At 32.6% G+C, this 23,450-nt stretch overlaps 2 protein-coding genes across 2 annotated transcripts in view; one reads left to right on the forward strand and one right to left on the reverse strand.

The window, feature by feature from the left end:
• The window catches only part of LOC129227062 (histone acetyltransferase KAT6B-like), a 95,937-nt gene that overhangs the window by 31,881 nt on the left and 40,606 nt on the right, over window positions 1-23,450 (forward strand). The window lies entirely within an intron of this gene.
• On the reverse strand, window positions 1,491-21,969 carry LOC129226032 (uncharacterized). The gene is made up of 2 exons (XM_054860609.1): window positions 21,686-21,969; window positions 1,491-1,813 (listed from the first exon to the last, which is right to left on the reverse strand). The coding sequence occupies exons 1-2, from the start codon at window positions 21,803-21,805 to the stop codon at window positions 1,520-1,522; spliced, it is 414 nt and encodes a 137-aa protein (XP_054716584.1). The 5' UTR covers window positions 21,806-21,969; the 3' UTR covers window positions 1,491-1,519.

The raw sequence follows: 23,450 nt of genomic DNA on the forward strand, positions 1-23,450 counted from the left end.
CCATTGACACTTTTAGTGGTCCATTCTTGGGTTAGTCCAGTCAAAGTGAGGAAAAGTACCCTTAACATGGGCAAACTTACACCAAAAGGTTTTTCAATTGTTTTCATATCAGTAATTCAAACAGAATAACCTATCCAAAATGGGTCACAGGAACACCCCCCAAATCAGATTTGAAAATGGGGGAGGGGGGGCTTGTGGCAATATTCTTAAAAATAGATAATCTAGTATTCTTTAAAACATATAAAAAACACATTTAGCCTTCTCAACTAGAATAATTATAGGCAAAGCGTCTTAGTTAAAGTTTGTTACAAAAAATTTAGGTAGAATCGCAATAAATGCTTCACTTGGATAATTTGATCATTCTGATAACTCGATGCATTTGTTTCCCTGTCTAGTACAGTACACTCCCGATAATCCGCGAGCGGTTTATCCGCGGAGCGGATTATCCGCGAATCAATCAACAATCACGAACATGTATTTTCGCAGTAAAAAGCAAATACCAGTGGCTTTTTTTTTTTTTTTTTTGAAAATTGTAAATTTACACTCAGTTGATTTTGCTTGATTGATTGATTTAATTTTATTTTATTATTATTATTATTATTATTATTGTGCGTTCTTCATCGTACATACACTGTTATTGATGTTTGTTATTGATGTTAAGTTCGGTTGTGCAGAAATACAAAACATTTGTACTGTACTCTATATATATTTTCACTGTTTGCAGAAAGTGTTATGCATCAATACAGTTAAGAATTTGAGATAGAAAATTTTTACCTGATTTGTCCCCCATTTTAGTCTTTTTGCGGTTATCCGCGGTTTTTATTATCCGCGGCACTTGTGCCACCCAATTCCGCGGATAATCGGGAGTTTACTGTACAACGTATGTTCATATAGGTTGAAAAAATATGGTTTCACCACATTTGTCAAGAGGGAATTTTCCTTAGTCGACTGCTATATAAACTAGAAGTTGAAAAGCAGAAGTCCACGGGTCGTATATGGCCCATATTGCATGGCCAATCCATTTCGCTGACAAAAAAAAATTTAAAAATATGCATTAAAAAAAGAGGTGCAACTTAAAAGCCCTGTTTTTCCATTTGTACTCAAGTACATATTGCTTTAGACTTTGAATTTATGAATTATGTGAAATTTATGATTTGCTTTATTAAATGATTTAGTTGTTACATATAGAAAACACCACGTTAAGTCAAGCACAAAATGTTGAAAAAATAATAATTTTAATCTTTTGTGAAACTTAATTCGGCCAAGATCGCTTCCCCTTTTTATTAGAGTCCCACTCTTGGATCTCCCATTCTGCACAATATTGTTACAGGTCTAACAGCCGAAGATAACGACCAAAAAGCCCCCCTCCAACTTTTATATCCCATGTATTTTTAGCACCTACGAAAAATCTTATTCTTTTTAAATATTTATAAAATAGAGGTATAAGTATCATCTAATAATGAAAGACTACAATAATAACAGCAAAGACTATAATAAAGAAAGGTATGCGAAAAAAATATTAAAGTAGAGTATCCTTGGACCACAGATTAACAAGACTTTCTTCCATGGCAACCACTAGATAAGCATCTTCAGTTGTAGTTGTAGGCACAGTACTTAATTCTTCGATATCCACATTGGTTTCATCGAACCAGTTGGCGTCGTCAATTTCGCGCACTACACACATCTCTCTTGCGATCGTAGCGTGAGGATGCAGGAAGGACGAACTTTGCATCTCTAGACTGTTATTACGAGGATTCAGTTGCTTATGACAAGCATTCACATGTTCCTTCACTTTTTTCTTTGCACAGAAGTACTATTAAAAAAAGAGAAAAAATTCTACATCAAACAATCCTTGTGTTAGGCTCCTGGAACATAATATTGTTAGTATTTTGGAGTCTCCTCCTATTACAACTATCACAATATTAATTTAATAAACCCATACTTCGTAGACTGTCAGGTCAAAATATCTTTTTTTTTTTTTGAACTCCTGCGAGCGGTGAAAAGTAGCCAATGAGTACCTTCACATAATCACGTTCTGCTTTTTAGCACTTTTTAACAGAATTTAAAATACTATTACTAAAGAACTAAAAACCTAAGAGATTAATTTAATAACCTTTTTATACGTAAAAATAAATAAAATATGTTTGGATTTCAATATTTAAGGTTTAACAATAACATCTACTGCAAATAAAACTATAAGTGAATTCTTATTATTAGAAGAATGTTCATTAAAAGATATAGTTAATACATACCAGGGTTGGCAAGTTTTTGCCGGGGGCGGAAAAAACCACGGTTTTTACCGCCCGGCAAAAATAGGTTTTTGCCAGTTTTCGCCAAAGTGGCAAAAATAGATTTTGTGTTAACAACTTACGGACAGTTTTTTTTTTCCTTTTATGTAAAAGCATGAAAAGATTGATAAAATTTTGATTTAATTATTTTTATAGTTTAAAAAAAAATTAAGGTTTAACTTACTTTTAAAGTTATGGAGCATTTTTACTTCTAAATTTTTAAACATTGACATAAAATTTCAGTTTGTAACATCTAAGACAAATAATTAACTTACAATGAAAATGTAATTATTGTTTATTATAGCATTTTTTACAGAATACTAAGTATCTATATAAAGTATACTTAATCAAGATACAACTATAAAATAAAAGAAATACAGTCGGACCTCCATATATCGAAGTAGCATATTTCTGGAAAAAAATTCGATACATAGAAATTTCGATATATAGAAACAATCTTATTGTATCGTACAAAAATTTATAGTAAAACACTAAAATTAAAGCTAATTTTCGTGTATAAAACCCAATTTCTAATTTAAACGAGCAACGGATTAAATGAAAGTTGAAAAATAAAAAAATAACAGAAATTACATTTTTGCGCTGTCATACATCTTCACTCTTCGGCAATTAACTTGATTCACAACATTAAGGGGGGTTTCGTTTTGACAGTGAAATCGAGCTTAAAAAAACTAGGAATGATAATCAACAGACAAAAGGGATAGCTTGAAACTGATTTTACAGTGTTACTGGTTACAACTTAGATTTGAAATAAACTTGAGGGAATTGAAGAATTTCAGAACAGAACAACGACCTATCTACACAGCCCTCAACCCCAGATTCCTTATGGGTTCCGTAGCAACCTTTAGTGAACATAATGTTTTCCTCTAATTTTCATTTTTCATGAGACAAACAGTCTGAAGTGGAAAAAAATCTACGAATGTCTCGAAAAAAAACTTCGATATATAGAGATTTTTTGGATATATAGAAACAACTTCTCTATGTAATGAACACAGAAATTTGCTGGGATTTCGATGTATAGAAAATTTTGATATGTGGAAGTTCGATATATGGAGGTTCGACTGTAAAAGTAATTAAAAAGCAAAATACACATTTCTTTAGATTGAAATATCACTTAAATCACCATAGTCTATACCATCTTCATCAAAAACTATTTGTTAAAGCATGGTATAGCAATAAACTAATTTCATGAGAGAAGCAACTGACAAACGGTTTCGTATTTTTGATTGTACAAAAGAAAAATTTGAGAAATATCTCTCTATTGCAGCAGAACTTGCAGGACACATTTGAAGAGTTGCGGCTAGTGTGCAGAAATCTTTAGGTACTGTACTGCTGTATAAATGCATTATTTCTTTAGTGAGGAAAAGTTAATATTTTTCTATATTCAAGTAAATAGTCTGTTATTAATTAAATAACTTAAAAATCTTAGTGGGATTTAAAAAAGTGATTAAATATATGTGTATATGTATGTAATTAGAATTCAATCTTTTTATTAATTTACTAAGCTTAAGTAAACACTCTTTGTTTTAGCATTGAAGGAATTGGCTCATTCTGAAAAAATTGTTTTAGCAAACATTTAAAATCTTAAGTTTTGCAATCCCAACATTTCTTTTTTATTTATTTTTCACCTTATAAATTAGAAGTAACATGGAGGGACATAACTAAAATATTAAAGTGCATTATTTATATTATATTGTCACTATTTCTTTATTAACAATATAATGCTACTTTATTTGTAATTAGGTTTTTGCCGTTTTTTCCATTTTTGCCGGTTTTTTCCATTTTTGCCATGGTTTTTTCCACTGTCCCGGCAAAAATACCTTTTTGCCGGCAAAAAAACCCAACCCTGACACATACATGTTTTAACTTACCTTTTTAGTATTAGAACAGTAAAAGAGAATATTGGAAGACTTCTTTGCTTTGTGCTTTCGGTGGTAATCTAGTAAAAGATCATTCGCCCACTTCTTAAATTCTTCTTTTGTAGTATATTTTTGTTTCGCACAAGCCCACAATTCATTAAATTCTTTTTGAGCTACACCAGGTTTTTTTCCTATCTTATATTCTGCAAATAGGTCTTTATACAGATCATCTAGTTTAGACATTGGTTTAAGGCAAACGTTTGATGTTAAACAATTTACGCGTGTATTCAGTGCCAAACAACTGAATGATAAATTCAGGCTGGCGCGCGGGCAGTTGTTGCGGCTCGCGATCGAGAACTTCACTTTGCTCATTTGGTAACGGCGGGGCGGCAAATCAAAGTCGCACACTATAAGCCTCCCTCCCCCTATGTGATGTTTCGTGATTTTTTCTGCACACCTCCTCCCACTTTCGAGCCTCATGTGATTAATGGACGGCCCCATATATGTATTTATACTAATTTTTTAAACCAATAGCTTGTCTTACTACCAGTTTATGTTTCGTACTGATCTATTGTTATATACGTAAACACAAGCACTGATTGTCACACACTTGCATTGATAAAATAGTTGAAGGTTCAATATGAACTGAATGCTAAGGAATAGAAACAAGTAAAAAAAAACTATGATGGCATAAGAACCGCCATAACCTATATATGTATTGGAGACTGCAGAGGATAAGGTATATTGAATTCTAGCCTTGGACATTACGAAACATTTAGACTCGCAGAATGTTAATAAATCAAAATTTATTCAAATGAATTATAATTGGGATTTGCTTCGAGCAAATTAATTTTTAGAATTCAAGTAGTGCAGATAGATGATATAAATCCATGATTCTAAAAGTTGTAATTTTTCATTCATTTCAGGCTACCCTTTGAGGTTTTTTATCTAGACTAATGTTATAAAGATAGATAGCTTATTTTGTATGTTTACATTGTTTGAGGGTTGTCTTGATGGTTTATTTTTGTATGTATGTTATGTCCAGACAAGTTAAATACAAGATTGCAACCTACTGAATGAGTAAGTTTCCAATCAAGCAATTAAATTAGTAACCAATCAGCGACTCTCCTAAGATACCAGAACGCAGATTAATGTTTATTGGTATACCGATGGAACTGAAAAAAGTTTGATATATTTAACCAAAATCAACTGGCAGACTGAGGTTGTAGTTTTTGTTGATGTGTTTGTAGTTTTTTTTTAAAACTTAATTGCAGCAATTTTTGTTAGTGGTCAAAAAACTGACCACTCCAGGTTCAAACTACTTTGAATGGCTCCTTTCAGAAAGACTTCCTACGTTTCATAATAAAAAAAATGGGCCATTTTTATAGCATCTTCAAAAGGTCTGCTAATCGCATAATGTATTATGAATGTTTGATGAGCCACTGCTTGTATATAGAAGCCGTGGAGTCGAAACAAACTAAAAGGTTAAGTTATTTCTAAAATTACATGGAAAAAAATAACAGTAGCTCTTTTATAATTTTTTAATTATCATTATAAGAAGTATCATCTTCGCATTTGCCGGTGACTCTTACCAAACCATTCCTGTAGTTCCCTTAATGAATGCATGCAGTTATACTTTAAGCCTATTTAAAGTAGTCTCCTTCTAGAAACTCTGTACCCGAATTCTTTGGTTTAAACCAAACAGGTTTTTTTAAAAGTGGTTTTTGAAAAATTTCATTGTTTTTCCCCAAATGTTTTCATAAATTTTACATATTATTGCTAAGAGTAAAGTCTAATTAATGCAAAGTAACTAGCAAAACCTTATAGATTAATTACACACTGAATAAATTTAGAAACTTATATTTTTTAAGGTATTGCAAGTTTGCTAAATAGTTATTTATTTATTTATTTATTTATCTATGCTACTTTTCTATTAGGTAAATAAATATACAAGGCAGATCAACTAAGTTTTTCTAAAATTTCATGGAAAAAAATAAAAGTAGCTCTTTTATAATTTTTTAATTATCATTATTTTTCAGTCTTTTGCATTTCAAAATAGTCCAAAAAGCATATTTCAACCAAAACTTGATATGCTACCTAATTTGCTTGATTGCTTCAGATTTATTGAAATATTATGTACCATTGAAGCGATGCATACTGTAAAAATATCTTAACACTAGAATATTTAAATGACAAGAGAAAAAAAAAATTGAAGGAGTCCAAGAACACTTACAGTAGGCATGAAATTGCGCTTATATATGCACACTTTTTGCATCCCCGATAGACGATGCAGTCATAACAAGAAAAGAAAATGTATAAAATTATGAATACAGAAAACATCCATGAAACTCTGCTTTTATATAAAAAAATTAATGCCAAATTTTCACCTTTCAAAGAACTTTTTTGATCCCATTATAATAAAAGTCTCATGTATAAATGGTGGAAGAAAAAGCAAAACGTTAATTTTTATGACAGTCTTCATTATTAAAATATGTTAAAGGAGTAATTTCATGTACGTTTGTACTAAGGATTTTAATAAAATGATTTGTAATTTTTTTTAAAAATCTTTTAACAAAATATGCTTTGATCTTTTGATTTTAAAGTTGTATAATGTACATCAGACTTATGTTTCATTTGTAGCTACTATAATTTGCAAGAATTTATTCCTTGTTATTTAATTAATAATGTATGATCACAGTAAATTATTTCTTTGATTATTTCTACCAAGATCCATTTACGTATTGTATTTTTTATAACAGTTAAATATTTTCAAACAATATTCTCCTATAGAAATTTCTAAGTATGAGGAAATGATATTGAAAAAGTTTACTCTTAATTATTTAATTACGAAGAAATTAGGTACAAATATGAATATTAAACATTTTTTAACAATTAATTCATAAAATCTTCATGATTTTCCTAAAATAAAATTTTTTCTTTACGAAACGTTATAAAACCAAGTAAACCCAGTTTAAACCAAAATAACCAGTTTTTAAAAAAAAAACGGTTTTATACCAACCCTGCTCCGTATGATCTCTGTATCCTAAGAATACTTTTAAGAGTCCATATTCATTCTAATAAAATTAAAGGCGGTATTCCAATAATTTCGTTGCAAAACTTTAGTTTGTCTTATGTATGCAATGGAACTGGACCCCAAGTAAAATCAATATGGACTAATATGATTTTTTGTATTATTTTTACTGGATCAGTAGCAGGTCAGTCAGGAATATTTCTTGAAGTCCCATGATCCCTGCGCATTTCCATTTCTAATATAAGTAATAGCAATTTCCAATGAAAATTTCTCATGCCATCACCATCATCAAAACTTAAGCCATACATACAACGTTATGTATGGGAAGATTATATTGTTCACAGGGAAGCAAAGGTTGGTCTCCCTTGATTAGGAAATGAAGTGAATTAATTTCTTTCAAAACCTCATAAAAATGAAACAAAAAGCGTATGTACGAGTATACCATGATATTTTAAAGCTAAAAAAATCTGCAGAATATTTATTTAAGACAGATAATTTTTTCAACACGAAAAAGTTTGAGACAGGCCCCTAATTTTTGAATGTACTACACCACACTTACATATATGATAATCTATTAATCTCTAACAATTTCTTGGTAGATCAGTGAATTCTTTTGGCGGTGTGTCAATTTGTTAAATTATAGCTATTATTTCAAAAATTTCTAAGTAAAGCCAATAATAAATTAAATAGGAATAATTTTGCAACATCTTGGAACTATAATAGGACAGAAAATGACAATAAGACATGCAATGGTTAATGCAAGCTAGTCATATGTAGTAGTAAGGAAATATTTTCAAACTGAATGAAACTAAAAATAAATCTATGCAAAAAAAGAATCTGAGAAAAAATGTATCATAGCACTTACTGTCAGTTAAATGATGAGAAAGAGTTGTGCAAATTATAATAAAAATTGTAACTTAATTCTAACAATTATTATTAAGAGCAAGAAATATGTGTTGTATACTGTTAGTGCTACATAATTAAACAAAAATTGTAGGTAATAGAGAAATGACTTGTTGAAGGAAGTCAATAAGTATTATAACCCCCCAATATTTGGTGTTGGCAGTTTGGATAAAAAGAAGTTTCTTTGCTTTGGCTCCACCTGAAGCTCATTTCTCTTTTCCATGACTATCCCACCATTCAGAAAAAAAAATCTTTCTGATGGGACAGAAACTGCCATCATTGTCAAATACTTCAACACAACTATTACAAGTTCCGAATTTTTAAAGTTATAATTTTCACTATAGTGATGTATAGGATTTTCCTTCAGTTTAAGAACTGGAGCCTTGAAATAGACTGCAAGTTCTGGCATCAGACTACCTTTGTCGAGTTGTTCCAATAGCTTTGACCTCTTCCTCACACTCCAATTATCTCTTACCATCTTATAGTGATCTTCCCTAAAATCATGCTCTTCACAGAAAACAGTTGATCTTATAAATGTGTGCAAATAAATTAATTTTATTGAGCAATTCCATAAGTAAACTTAATTACCTAGCTAGCAAATTTTATTCTAATTTTCAATTAAAATTCAGAAATATCAACATAAATAAAACATTGAGTCCAAAACTTCATAAGTAAAACATCAATGTTTTAACAAACATCGATGTTTCCAAAACATTGACATGAATGTCGCACCCCTACAGGGGAGGGGGGATTTTTTTCCAGATTTTTTCTGTTTTTTTAAATTTTTATAACATGTTTTGATTTTTGGAAAGAAAAAAATATTTTAACTTAATCACAACAAGAAATACATGTATAAATACCTTTTTGACTTACTTATTCCAAAATTTATTAGCCGTGTCTCTTTTTCGATAAAGAGATCATCAAAGACTGGATGGAGTCAGTGTCCATTGCAAATCAGAATCAGTTGATTAGATTTCTTTTAGATTTCTTTTTGATTTATTATAATATAGTTGCGTCGCCCGGCTTTTCATGATCTACCTCAAAAATAAAACTTATGTCAAGTGATGTGTGTGTTTAACAATCCTGCTTGAACAAAAAAAAAGGGATCTGTAAAATTACCCAATAGTTCGCAGAAAAAAACCTCCAGGAAGGAAACATTTTAAATCCTCTGATTACAGAAAAAACCTCAAAACAAAATCAAGAACTTTATTTGTTCACAGTCAAGGAAAAAATGGCAACAGATCTTCTAGGCGGTATACAGAGGGGGGCCTGACGGGCCTTGTCCCCACGAAATCCAAAATGTTTTGTACCGTAAAACAGAAGAAAAAATTTTTTTTCTTAATTTTGTAACTATTAAATAAGTGAAAATTTGAAGAAATACAGAAAAAGCAATTCTAGTTTTCATTAGCTGCAAAGCATACTTGAAATTAAGACCCTTAATTTGGAATTCTGCTCTTTTTCCCAATTCAATTCAGGGCGTACAGGGCCAAGGTAGGCCCCTTGCAGAAATTTTGGCCCCACCATAAATGACTTTTTCAGGACCCCCTCCATATTGTTTACTTCTATTTTTGCCCCTAGTTTTAAAAATATTGTGCCCCCTCCAGGCTCGGGCCAGGCCTACAGGTGTTCCTTCTCCCCCCTGTGCAAACCCCTGCCCTCCTCCCTCTAAAACTCCTATAAAACTTACAGTGCACCGATTTTGAGCCTCAGACTCCCCAAGGGCCGGGCCCCTGTAAAAAATGCAAAAATCATTATTCTCGCTTGTTTGTAGCATATTTTTCAAGATACATTTTTGTAACTGATATGTTCCACACACACACACACATCTTGCCATTTATTTCATACCGAATTCAGTATTTTAGAAGTTTTTTGAGTATTGCTTGTTTTTATCTTACTTCTACTGCATACTGTTAATATCTTAAGCATGAGAAAAAAAATAACACTTTCTCTACTCTATTTCATTTTCTGCACAACTTGTAATTCAGAAAAAAAAAATCGTTTGCTTTGAGAAATATTTCGTTACATTTATTTCTAACTTAAAATGTGTTTCATGGGCGCCCATGTGCAAAATTTTAAGGGGGGGTTCAGATATTTTCCCTGTGGTTTAGCAGGATATTTTCCCCATAGACACCGATTTCATTACAGATTAGAGTTATTAAAGTTTGACATTTTTAATAAATAATTCATTAATGGTTGGAGAAGAAATGTCTTTACATTTTTGCAAAGAAAAAAGTACTAAAAGCAGGAAAGTTCTAATTTCTAAGGGGGGGGCTCGAGACCCCATCGCCCCCCTATATGGGCGCCCTTGACGTGTTTGTCTTACAAAATTACGAGGTGTGGCTAGAAAAAAACCGAACTGATGCTATAAAAAAATTTTATTTTCCATTATTTACAATTTGATGTTATCTCCTTCAATGTACTCTCCTCCTCGGTCTATACACCGCTTCATACGAATTTTCCACTGTTCATAGCAATGCTGCAGATCATTTTCGGTAAGTCCATACATTACTTCCGTCGCTTTTTCTTTTACTGCTTCAACACTCTCAAATCTAGTTCCTTTCAAAGCTGACTTGACTTTAGGGAAAAGAAAAAAATCACAGGGGGCCAAATCAGGTGAGTAGGGTGGATGGTCTAAGATGGGAATGTTGTGATTGGCTAAAAACGTCTTCACTGACAACGCATTGTGAGCTGGGGCATTGTCTTGGTGCAGGATACATGTCTTTTTTTTCCACAAATCGTTCCGTTTTCTCCGTACTCGCTCACGTAGGGTAGTCAGGACGCTAATGTAGTAAAATGATTCACTGTTTGTCCCTCTGGTACCCAATCAATGTGTACAATCCCTTTGACATCAAAAAAAAAACAATCATCATTGCCTTGAATTTCGATTTTGACATTCGTGCTTTTTTTTTGTCGTGGAGAATCAGGAGATTTCCAATGCATCGACTGGCGTTTGGTTTCGGGATCGTAAGTAAAAAACCACGATTCATCACAAGTAATAACATTTTGTAAAAAGGTGGGATCTCTTTCAATGTTTTCTAGGATGTCAGAACAAATCATTCTTCGGCGTTCCTTCTGTTCAATTGTGAGACACTTTGAAACCATTTTTGCACACACTTTGTTCATGTTGAAACTTTCATGAAGAATCTGCCTAACACTTTCCTTGTCAATTCCTGTCAACTCAGACATTGCTCTGATTGTTAAACAGCGATCTTCTCGAACAAGTTTACCGATTTTTTCAATGTTTGCATCAGTTTTTGCTGACAATGGTCTGCTAGTGCGAGCGTCATCACTTGTGTCTTCGCAGCCATCTTTAAATCGTTTAAACCACTCAAACACTTGTGTTCGCGATAAACAATCATCGCCGTAAACTTGTTGCAACATTACAAACGTTTCACTTGCAGATTTTCCAAGTTTGAAAAGAAATTTGATGTTAACACGCTGTTCTTTCTGTACACTTAACATTTTTCCGACGCACAGACAAAACGTCAACTACTTAGAACAGACGCCACGGGCAGACTGAGTGCAGGAGGCAGATGAAACTCGAGGCAAGAGTCACGTGACAGGCCATGCGACTTTCAGCCTTATTGCATTCGTTTTATTGTTTCACCTGTGCTAGTTCGGTTTTTTCTAGCCGCACCTCGTATAATCATTTTGTAAGACTGTGCAATCAACTTCTGAAAAGTGCAAATAAAGTGCTTTGAATAATTTCAACTGTTCTAGAATCTTTGAAAATTATTGTAGTTTTTGAAATGCTTGAAATGTTCTTTAATTTTGTCTCTTATCAAGAAAGAATAGTCCAAATAGCCAGAATATTACTCTTTCGTTCTTATTTTCTGAGTTTCTACACCATTTCTTTTAAAACATTTAATACAATTTTTATATTGTAGAGCATTTGATGAAAGGGGGGGATGTTGGGGGAAGTGATCAAAGACAAACTACACTAAAAGCCGATATCAGCAAATGATGATGTGCTTCTCTTTTCTCTTCTATCATTTTTGCTGTGTGTGAATTAATGTCAACAATTTGTCGAGCAAACAATTTTTTTTAATGATTGATCTTGATTCGCAAAAGAATGCATAACTTTTAAAGACTTTGTTTGCCTATTTTTCTTCATGTTTTTGTAGTCTCAATTACCACATATAAGCCTCAAAATACAGATTTTTATATCTATTTTTCAAAAAATGTTCCGGGGGAGAAAGGACCCCCCCCTCCAACGGACCGCTAATCGGTCGGAGTTCGCTTCGCTCACTGATTGGCTGGATTGCAGGAACGTGGTGGCATGGCGACTTTGACCATAAACAATAGAGTTGCGTGATTATTTGTTTACATTTTAAAGCTACTGTTAATATAATTCATTGTATTTTTTGTTTTTTTGACGAAATATTTTAAATTGCAGATAATTGTTTTTGGTTTTTAAAGAGTGTTTAGTCATTTTAGTTGAAGAACGTGTTTATTTTACATCGGGAGGAAGTGGGGGGAGGGGGCGATTTTCGCTTATTCAGAGAACATTTTTTTTACCTTTATCATTTTTTTAAATGATATCCTTTCGATTGTTTTATTCTTTTTCACATGGGGGACGTTGCAGCGGGATTTACCGTTTATTCTAGATGTGTAGTTAGTTTTGTATACTTAATATCTGAGGATGATTTTTCTCCTTTGAATATGGCTGAAGGAACAAACTATACAATCTATGAAGATCTTTCAAGTACGCGAGAAAAGATAGTTGATAAAACAACTGCTCAGTGGGCATTAGATAAATCAAGTTGTAATAAATATATGCATTCAGACACCGAGCAGCTTAAAACATTTTCTTTTTACTTGTTTTTTTCAACAAAACGGTTCAAACACTTGATAGTTTACATGAAATACACCGCCAACTCAGTCATTTCCAGCCGAGGACTGCAATTTCATGCTTATTAGCACTCATCTGCCCAGCACAGATTTCGTTTTGCCTGATCTCGGGGAGAAGGTTTTCAAAATTTAGAGGTAGAAAATTGAAAAAATGCATTTTCAAACATCTGCATGCCAGGCTTGCCAGATTTCTGAGATGCTCAAACAGGACACCGGACTGTCCCCGCCCCCAGCGTTGCAAGTATTCAGAAGGGTACATACCACTGGCTAGTTTTTAAGAGGATAGTTAATTCTCAATGTTATGAGTAAATGGTTACTTCACTATGAACCTAAACCAGGGGTAATAATAAATAATACAAGCGGATAGATGTAACCGTTTTATTTCCTAGATGTTGATGGTTTCAGTTACTTTAGCAGGAGCACTTTGAATGAGGAATAAAATTTGAACAATATGTACACGGTATTTTCATTTGCTAGGATTTTCTTTTTTTAGAAAGTCTTTTTTAGTTTTAATCTTGTTGTAAAAATCCTTGCAAACTAATGCAATATTTGTTTTACTAGTCGATATTACAAATGACCAAGTAGTTATTCTAAATAATCCTTTACAGTTTTTTGTTTTTTAACTTATGGTCATATGTTGCAATCAAATTTATCGTTTACCGGGACGTGAAGTAAACTGGCCGGGATGCAGGTCCGCGCCGTCCCTATGTGCAAGGTCGTGCGATGCACGACGGCGCCAGAGTCAAAAAGGCGCTGAGCTCTACTAATCAAAAATGCTCCAAATGAGTGGGGAAAATCTCCAACCAAAAAAATAAAATTGAACTTTTCATTATATCTAATAGTGATGGTGAAATCATACTGCTCATTTAAACAAGCAATCCTCCTCACTGTCTTTATAAAAGGAAAAAAATTCCTTGTTGTGTCCAAACATGCTATTCAAAAGCTCAATCTTTTGCACTGAAAACACACGATTTTAATTTATGCATACATGAGCATTTTTTTTTCATATGTGGAGCCGTGAATGCTATTTCGGTATGTCTAAAATTTCACAAGGTTGAGCAGACGAAGCGTTAGAAATTTGCTATTCCCCATTTTGGTTCTTTCAGTGAATATGTTGTATTATAATTTATGCACCTCCAGAATGCTGAGTTGAATGTTTTTCAAAAATATCCTTTATTATTGAAGAGAGGAAAAAAAAACACGTCTTAGGAAAACAAAGTGATTTTGATAAGAAAAAAATAATGATGTTGGGGAAAAACTTAAGTTTCTTTCAAAAAGAAATCTTTGAATTAAAAATTTTCAGTAGTTACAGCTAATTATTCCCCATCTACTCCGCCCACCGTCCTGTATATTTCTTTTCTTTTTTTCCTTATTATTTTTCTTTTTTCTAGTTCATCTGAAAGTAAGATTGGCTTCAAAATGCTACTCGTCCGATTCTGTGCCTCTCCCGCCACCAAGTCCTCGAATACCAAACAACATCTCTTGAAGCTACTTCCGAAAATACCTTAAAATTGCGTTTTTGGAGCTTCAATTTCGAAAGATTGCCGGCCCTAATGTTACGAAATATGTCTTACAATCGCGTCTTTAAGACTTCAATTTCAGAAAACATTCGGGCAAGGGCCTCCGAACCTCCTTCCTTTAATAACATTAAAATTTTGTCTTTTAAAACATGGCTTACGTAAAATTTAAGTGAAATAGCCTCTGAACTTCTTCTCCTAATATCATAAACATTGCTCAAGTTTTTAGGGCTTTAATTTTGAAAAATTTTCCAGGAAGGAACTCCAAAATCTCCTTCCAGTGAAAATCTTCAAAGTTGTTTACAATTGCGTTTTTGGAAGTTCAATTTCAAAAAATTCGAGGGGAGAGGAGGAATTGATTTCTAACTGATTTACAAAAAAAGAAAAAAAAATCGGGTAGAATCCCAGAGTTCCATCTCTTATTCTATCGTCAATAAATACGGCCTATAATCGCGTTTTAAGGCTTCAACTTATACAAATTTCCGCGGAGCCCCTTGTGCCGTTTTCTCTCATAACACCACCAAAGACCATCTAAAATTGTGTCTTTTAAAACTACAAATTTCAAAAATTTTACAAGAGATTTATTTTTCAATGTACTTCTCTAAAACTATTTTCTAGTTGCATCACTGCTTGTGTTTTCATGTTTTGATAGGTATAACTGTTTTATTAATTATTTATCACTTAGAGATTAGATGGATACTCACAGTGGCGTGAACTTTGCTATTTCAAACATTTCCCTTTTTCCAAAATGCATTATTAGCATATGAGAGGAGCTGCTGAACTCTAAATAATTTCGAGACCTGAAGTAAAAACGTACACCCTATTCTAAAAATTCACACATTATTGTTTTAATAAATTAAATGCCAAACGTATTTTTTTTGAGCAATCACAATTGCTTATTGCTTTCATTTGACTGTTTTTGGCGTGCTATCATTTTTCCCACCGGCGCGGCGCCACCCTCTGCCAGCACCACCCGTCAGGTCGGCCAGCCTCACGATGCTGCTCCTCTAGCGAAAACGTCTCCAGGTTGCGTCCATATCCTACACACACACGCATACATACATGCACCAACGCACACGCACACACAAACACATACACCACCATACACACACATACCCCTACACACAAACACATACACACATGCATGCATACAGACACCTACGCACACACACGCATACATACACCCCCCCCCCACACACACATACCCCTACACACAAACACACATATCCCCCCCACACACGAACACACACGCCTACATACAAACACTCGTGATTGCGAAAAACATAATTTGAATTCAAGATGTCAAAATTCAAATTAATTTTTTCATTTTATATTTGTTTTCAAAACCTCTTTCCAGGTGTTAACTATATTTTCCCCGAATGCCAGAGCATAAAGGCGCTCAAAAGACATTTGCACGACGGCGCCGATCAGGCTTGGCGCGGCCCTGCCGGGATGTCGGGATTTTGTCTGAAAACCGGGACTGTCACGGTCAAACCGGAACGTCTGGCAACAGGGTTCGTACGCCCTTGAAAAACCTTGAAAAGTGCTTGAAAAAAAAGTTCATTTTCAAGTGCTTGAAAACCTTGAAAAAGTTTCTTGGTGCTTAAATTCTTTCTAAACTCATCGGATTGTGCTTAAAACTTTTAATAAAGTATTTTACTAATGCTATTTTCTGAACATGCGTTCGATTTGCAACATCGCGAAAAATCGCTTCCCTGTTTGGGATTTCAATCCTTTTCCATCTTGTAAATATTTTGAAGTTTTTTACAATCGGAAGCTATTTTGACGTATAGTACCTCAGATAAGTTTACTTTTTGTTTAATTTCCATGTCTAAAAAAGGAATTATTTTGTAAACCATAACAACATTGAACTTTCCCGAATTTCGCGAAACATTTCTCTGTTTTTTGAAATTTCAATCTTTTTACATCCTGCAAATGTTTAAATATTTTGGCTAATCGATTGTTATTTTCGCATATACTACCTCAGATTAACATATTTTATGTTTAATTTTAGTAAAATATTAATAAATTTATTTTATGGAAAACATGCCAACGTTGAACTTACTCCAGGGTTCGTACGCCCTTGAAAAACCTTGAAAAGTGCTTGAAAAAAAAAGTTCATTTTCAAGTGCTTGAAAACCTTGAAAAAGTTTTAAAACCTTGAAAAAGTTTCTTAATGCTTAAATTCTCTCAAAAATCAACGAATTGTGCTTAGAAGTTTTAAAAAAGTATTTCACCAATGCAATTTTCTGAACATGTGTTCAGTATGCAACATCGCAAAAAATTGCTTCCGTGTTTGGGATTTCAATCCTTTTGCATCTTGTAAATATTTTAATGTTTTTTACAACCGAAAGATATTTTGACATATGGTACCTTAGATTAGTTTATTTTTTGTTTAATTTCATTAATTAACAAAGAAATTAATTTGGAAACCATGACAACATTGAACTTAATCGGGTTTCGCGGAAAATTGCTCTTGTGTTTGAAATTTCAATCTTTTTGCATCCTGCAAATATTTAAATATTTTGGCTAATCAAATGTTAGTTTCGCATATGCTACCTTAGATTAGTATATTTTTTGTTTAATTTTAATAAAAAAACAAATAAATTTATTTCATGGGAAACATGCCACGTCGAACGAGCTCAGACTTTGCGAAAAATTGCTTCTCGTGTTTGAAATTTCAATCTTTTTGCATCTTGCAAATATTTAAATATATTCACTAATCGGTTGTTATTTTCATATTTGCTACCGTAGATTAGTATATTTTATGTTTAATTTCAGTAAAATATAAGTTTATTTTATGGGAAACATGACAACATTAAACTTAATTCGCGAAAATTTGCTTCCCTTGTTTGAGATTTCAATCCTTTTGCATTTTGTAAATATTTTTATGTTTTTGGCAATTAGTAGTTATTTTGACACTGCTACATCAGATTAGCTTATTTTATTTTTTATTTTAATAACTAAAGAGTTAAAGAATTTATTACCTTGGTCTTGTTTAATTATTTGCTTATTTATTTTCGCAATTTTGAATGATTATCTTTACGTAATTTTTGGACATAACAGATTAAAAATAAAAAATTAAATTTCAGCAGTTGAGCACCTAACAAATTAACTTAAAGTTTGTATTTTAAATATAAAGTTGATTTATATAATTTTATTTATAAGTACATCATTTTTTTATGTCTGCTAAAATAAATAAGGTGTATAACAGGGGTGGTTGTGTTATGATTATTCACATGAAATCCAGTAGTGCTCGTTTTTATGCTTTTACCTCCCTATATCTCCAATTTTCCCCTTTTCCTCAAATGTTCAAAATTACTACTTTATTAAGGTTGTGGGTACTTGGAGCTTACTGAAAGAGGCTTTAATCAGCAAAGGGGTAGATAGCTTAAGGAGGGTCATTCATCTTCATTTGGATTTAACAAATTGACCAGTACCAGCCTAGCTACGCCCAGTGCCTGTTGCTGATTATCAACAGGCACTGGGCATGGTATTTCTATGCAGAATATTTTGACTTATAAACTATTTTATGAATTGTATGCATAGCAAAAGTTATTGTTGTACATATGTATATTCAAGTAATAGGGTCTTAGTTTTAAAAATTATTCCCCCCCCCCCCCTCCTCACCCCATTTTGCTCTTTGAAACTTTCAGGTAATTTTTTATGATCTCACAAATTACAATTACACCTGAATATTATTGCCTTTCTAAGTTTAAATTCTAATTTCAACAATAACCCATTTTTTTCCCAAAATAAAACTACTTTTGTCATAATATATGTCAACTTCTTGTGAATCTTTTCAATTTCGAAATATGGCTCTATAAATCTGAACTTACACATTTATTGTCTATCACAAGTTAATCAATGAAAGCTGAATAGGCTCAAGTTTGCATTCAGAGTATTTATCACAACTTAAGCTGCTTTTGTATATTTTGAGGTGTAGAGACTGAACTGTGGACTTTCATAAACTTTTCTTACTTCCTAATTTTTAAATTTACTCGAGGACAGTTGAAATGCCTTATTGGCTGAACAGCTAATAAATACATACGAATAATTGATTTGCATACTTATAAATGATTTGCAAACGTAATATTTTTAGAACTTAATAGTGCAAACTGAAATAACTTGCTGGGTAGTGTTTTTGTCCTAACCGCCCTTCTCTTGTAATAAACCACTGTATAGATATTGGAAATAAATGTTGAAATGGGGGGGGGAGTGACTTAAAAAACTCCTCTCTGGCAATGCCATTGAACTTGGGTATTTTAGTTTCTTCCCATAAAAGTTAAAAGCACTTATGAAAGGTTTTTCTTTAAAGCATTAATTTGCTGATTCTAGAAAATATACAAACCTCCGACTGCTGCAAGCTTTGAAAAACCTCAAAATTAAACCTCTTGGTATCTGCTTCTCTTTAAGACCAAACTTTTCAAACATTTTCAGAAAAACTTTCAATGCAGTAGATCTTTCATCAAAGCGTCTCTCGTTGTAGAAAAAGCAATTTTGTTTCCCTATACTTTTTTGTATTATTGCCTTATTTCTATGTGTTTGTAGTAAATGAAATCTGCATACAATATTTTTAGTACAAATTTATGATATTGCCTTGAAAACAAAATTTTTTACCTTGAAAAGTACTTGAAAAGTGCTTGAATTTTTTTCTGCCTAAAGGGTATGAACCCTGTACTCAGACTTCGCGGAAAATTGCTTCTCGTGTTTGAAATATGAATCTTTTTGCATCTTCCAAATATTTAAATATTTTGGCTAATCAGATGTTATTTTCATACATGCTACCTTAGATTATGTTTAATTTTATGATGTATTTTATGTTTAATTTTAGTAAAAAATTAATGAATTTATTTTATGGGAAACATGCCAGCATTGAACTTAATTCGTGACAATTTGCTTCTCTTGTTTGAGGTTTCAACCCTTTTCATCTTGTAAATATTTTTATATTTTTTGGCAATCAGAAATTATTTTGGCACATGCTACATAAGATTAGCTTGTTTATATTATTTTTAATAACTAAAAAGTTAATTATTTTTGTTTTGTTTAATTACATATATGCTTACTTACTTTTGCAATTTTATTTTTAATTTTATCATTAGCTAATTCTTGGTTATTACAGATTTTTTGAAAAAAATTTTAATTTAAGCGATTGAACACTTAACATTTTGACTTAAAGTTTGTATTTTAATGATAAAGTTGAGCTATACAATTTTGTAAAGTTGAATTTATAAGTACATCATTTTTTTATGTCTACTAAAATAATTAAGGTATATAACACGGGTGATTGTGTTTTGGTTATTTACTATAAATCCAGTAGAGTTTGTTATGCTTTCATCTCCCTACTTCCAATTTCCCTCCTTTACCTCAAATATTCAAAATTACTACTTTTGTTGGGTTGTGGGGCATTTGGAACAGCTTACCAGAAGAGGCTGTAAACAGCAAAGGGGTAGATAGCTTAAGGAAGGTCATTGATATTCATTGCGGTCAAATAAATTGACTAGGACCAACCTAGTTAGGCCCTTTGCTTCTTGCTGGTTATCAACAGGCACTTATCTGTGCAATATTTTAACTTCATAAATTTATTCTAAAATAAGAAATGAATTTTATATGTATCAAAAGTAGTTGCTGTACAAATGTATATTTAAGTCATAGAAGTCTTAGTTTTGAAAATTATCCCCCCCCCCCCCCCCCGATTAGCTCAGTGAAACTTACAGGTGATTTTGTATGAAATTGATTGATTGATTTATACTTTGATACCCATAAATAATTATCAAAAGTCTAATACTATTAAACTTAGTGCAGCCGAAATTACCATCTGGGTTGTGTTTTTGATCCTAACCGCCCTTATATGTGTATGAACCACTATCAATCAAAACCTCCTCTAGCAATTCCATTGAATTTAGGCATTGTGGTTTCTTCTGATAAAAATTAAAATCACTTAGGAAGGGTTCTTTTTTTCATATATATAAATATTAACTTGCATATTCTATAAAATATACTTCTTTGAATGTGAAGATTTCAAAATTAAACCTCGTAGGACCTGCTCCTCTTTATGACCAAGTTTTTCAGACATTTGCAGAAAAACTTTCAACACAGTGGATCTTTTTTTTTTATCAAAGTCTTGTTGTAGAAAAGGCAATTTTGTTTTTCTTTACTTTTTTATATTATTACCTATTATTTATATGTTTTCATTGCATGAAATCTTCATACAATATTTTTAGTACAAATTTATGATATTGCCTTGAAAAAAATTTTTTTTGCCTTGAAAAGTACTTGAAAAGTGCTTGAATTTTTTTCTCCCTTTAGGGTAACCCTGGGCAAGCCTATGCATTAAGCTTGTCCTATTAAATGTTTATTGAATTTGAATGATTTTGCCTTATCTTCAGAAGAGAAAAGCTTAATTGCGTCATTGCCTGTGTTTTCATTTAAAAAAATAACGAAATATGTCAAGAAAACAACTCATGATTAGCAAAATAGTTCTTAAAATCAGTTCGGTGTAAAGAAAAAAATGTTTTGATGACATTGTATTCGTTAGTATTGAACTTAAATTTGCTAATGTGTTTATTTATTTATTTATTTATTATTTTGTTTTGTTAATCAAGGTTTTTAATGTAGTGAAATATCATGCTGGAAAATTGACAAGGATGGATCAAGGTTTTGAATTTGTTGCACCGAAACTGTGTTTTCCAAACTTTCAGCTACTTTGTTTCATGTTAAGAACTTGTACTGGCGAGACAAACTTTAATACTCTTAGTTATTTTTTTTCTCTCTCTCTTCAAGCATTCCTATTTCAAAAGTTAGAAACCTGTTCGACTGAAAAATAAAAGCGCCTACATATACTTTGATTCAGTAGGCGTAACGGTTTTGTTCTGCAAAAAGTTACGCTTTTAGGAACGGTTACAATTTTTATCACGCAAGACTGGACCGCTTCGATTATCCTCGAACATGTGAGTCACTGGCGCCAGATATTCAAAGAAGGGGGGGGGGGAGCGGAGTGGACACAAAAAAATCTGACCATATGTTTTTTTTTTTTTTTTTTTTCATCCGTTGGCTTCGCGGGTGCGCGCTTTGTTGATAGCAGTGACTTATTTATTTCTTTTTTTTTTTATGCGTCGGAATAAGTGGCGGGGATAAGGCTGGTAAAAACGCCCCACGTTCATCGCCATCTGTCCCTAACCAGGTGCAGAGAGATGAGCAGTTTTTATTGCTACTTACTTTAGGCCACCTCGATACTAGGGATTTCTTGAGGATCGCCGATCCAAGGTTGTTGTAAAATAAAACGCCCAAGGAGATTGAAACATCTCTGTTCCGAAAATTTTGCCTTGAGGACATCATTTTTGTCTTTGGTTTCGCTCGAGCGATTACTTTAGAGGACAAACGAATGTTATTGGTTTAGAATGAATTTCTTTTGTTCGGTCATTTCTCGTGGGCAAGGTTAACAGGTTGTGTCAAAACTCGATTTTGCTTTTCGCTTAAGTTTTATTTTACTTGTTTATTTGATAAATTTTCTATCATTCGAAGTTGCGTGTTTTAATGTAAATGCCACCGTTTCATTTCAGTTTTTTTTCCCCGCAGTTAATTGATGCATTCGTTCTAGATGAAGTAGCTTGTTTGTTTCATTTGCGTCTTGAATTACAATTTGTTTCATTTCGTAGTCCAAATGTATTTGAGAAAAGCTGCGTTTTTTTTTTTTTTTTTCACTCGTTCATTTTTTAAGTGTATGTGGATTTAGGAATGTCTATTTGCGTGGTTAGAAGCTACCTCAAGAAACAGAGATAATTTGAGTATTAGAATGGAAAGAATTGGCATTTGATTACAATTATTTAACAAACTTGTTTGCACATTAAATTGCTTAGAAGTGAGGAGGAACAAAAGCATACGTCTATTCAACTTAGAAGAAATCAGGCTATGTTATTCTCATTAAAGTTTTGAAAATGTTTTTCCCTTCTCCTTTCGTATAACATTGGAAAATCTCTCGAATCCTGTTCATAGCTTTGTCCAATTGTATGATTTACATGTTCAGGAGAGGGACAAATGAATTGACTTAATTGTTGACATTTTCCAAAGCTAATGACTCACCCTCTCCTCTAATGTTTCAATACATAGACTAAGTTTGTGTTTTTGAAACTTCAATTTAAAATAAATTTCTGGGCACAACCACCGAACAACCAACCTTACTAGTTGTTACCAAAGTTTGCCTGAAATACGTTTTTATGATTTCAATTTTCAAAAGTAGTTGGGAATGATATCAGAACCCCAGCCATTACTTGAACGTTAATATCGAAGATGGACTAAAACCGTTCTGTAAGATTTAAAAAACTTACGGTGGAGAAAAAGGCCTGAATCCCCTTCTCCCTAATGCTTCCAAATAGTAGTAAAATTCACTTCAGTTTCGAATTTTTAGAGGTTTCCCGCGAATCTCCCTCCCCTTCTTTCTATCGATATCACTAGCCTGAAGTTGCGTTTTTAGGACATCAATTTCGGAAATCTTCCCGACTTAATTTTAATGACATAATGCAACTCTTCTGGCATCACCAAAAATGCATAAGAATTGCGTTTTCCAGGTGTCTATGTCGTAAAATTTTCGGGGAGAAACCGCGCATCTTCCCCATTTCATTAACATCAAATATAACCATAAGTTGCGTGTCTTAGACTTCACTGCCGAACATTTTTCCGAAAAAGAAACCTTCCTCATTCCCTGTGTTCGAGGTTTCAGTCCTTTTCACATTTTTCAATTTTTCCATTTATTTTGAATATAGAAATTATTTATCACTAGCAAAAATACCCGGCGTTGCCTGGGTCAGTAATAAGACGTGATTAAAAATCGAGTTTCTTCCTTACCCATAAAACTAAAATAGCAATAAGTATAAAGAACAAAGTAGTATTGATTTAGAAACGAAAGCACTATATTTAAGCATATACAAATTTAAAAAACATCAAAATAATCTTCTCATATTTAAAAAGATTAATCAGTTGATAC

The sequence above is a fragment of the Uloborus diversus genome, chromosome 7 (assembly GCF_026930045.1).
Source record: "Uloborus diversus isolate 005 chromosome 7, Udiv.v.3.1, whole genome shotgun sequence".
Lineage (NCBI taxonomy): Eukaryota > Metazoa > Arthropoda > Arachnida > Araneae > Uloboridae > Uloborus > Uloborus diversus.

Excerpts from the sequence above, each read along its gene's own strand:
- LOC129226032 (XM_054860609.1), bottom strand. The coding sequence starts at position 21,805 with ATGATGTCCTCAAGGCAAAATTTTCGGAACAGAGATGTTTCAATCTCC. Across the intron at positions 1,814-21,685 it reads TAGTATCGAGGTGGCCTAAA|TACTTCTGTGCAAAGAAAAA; the intron begins GTAAGTAGCAAT and ends TTTTTTTAATAG.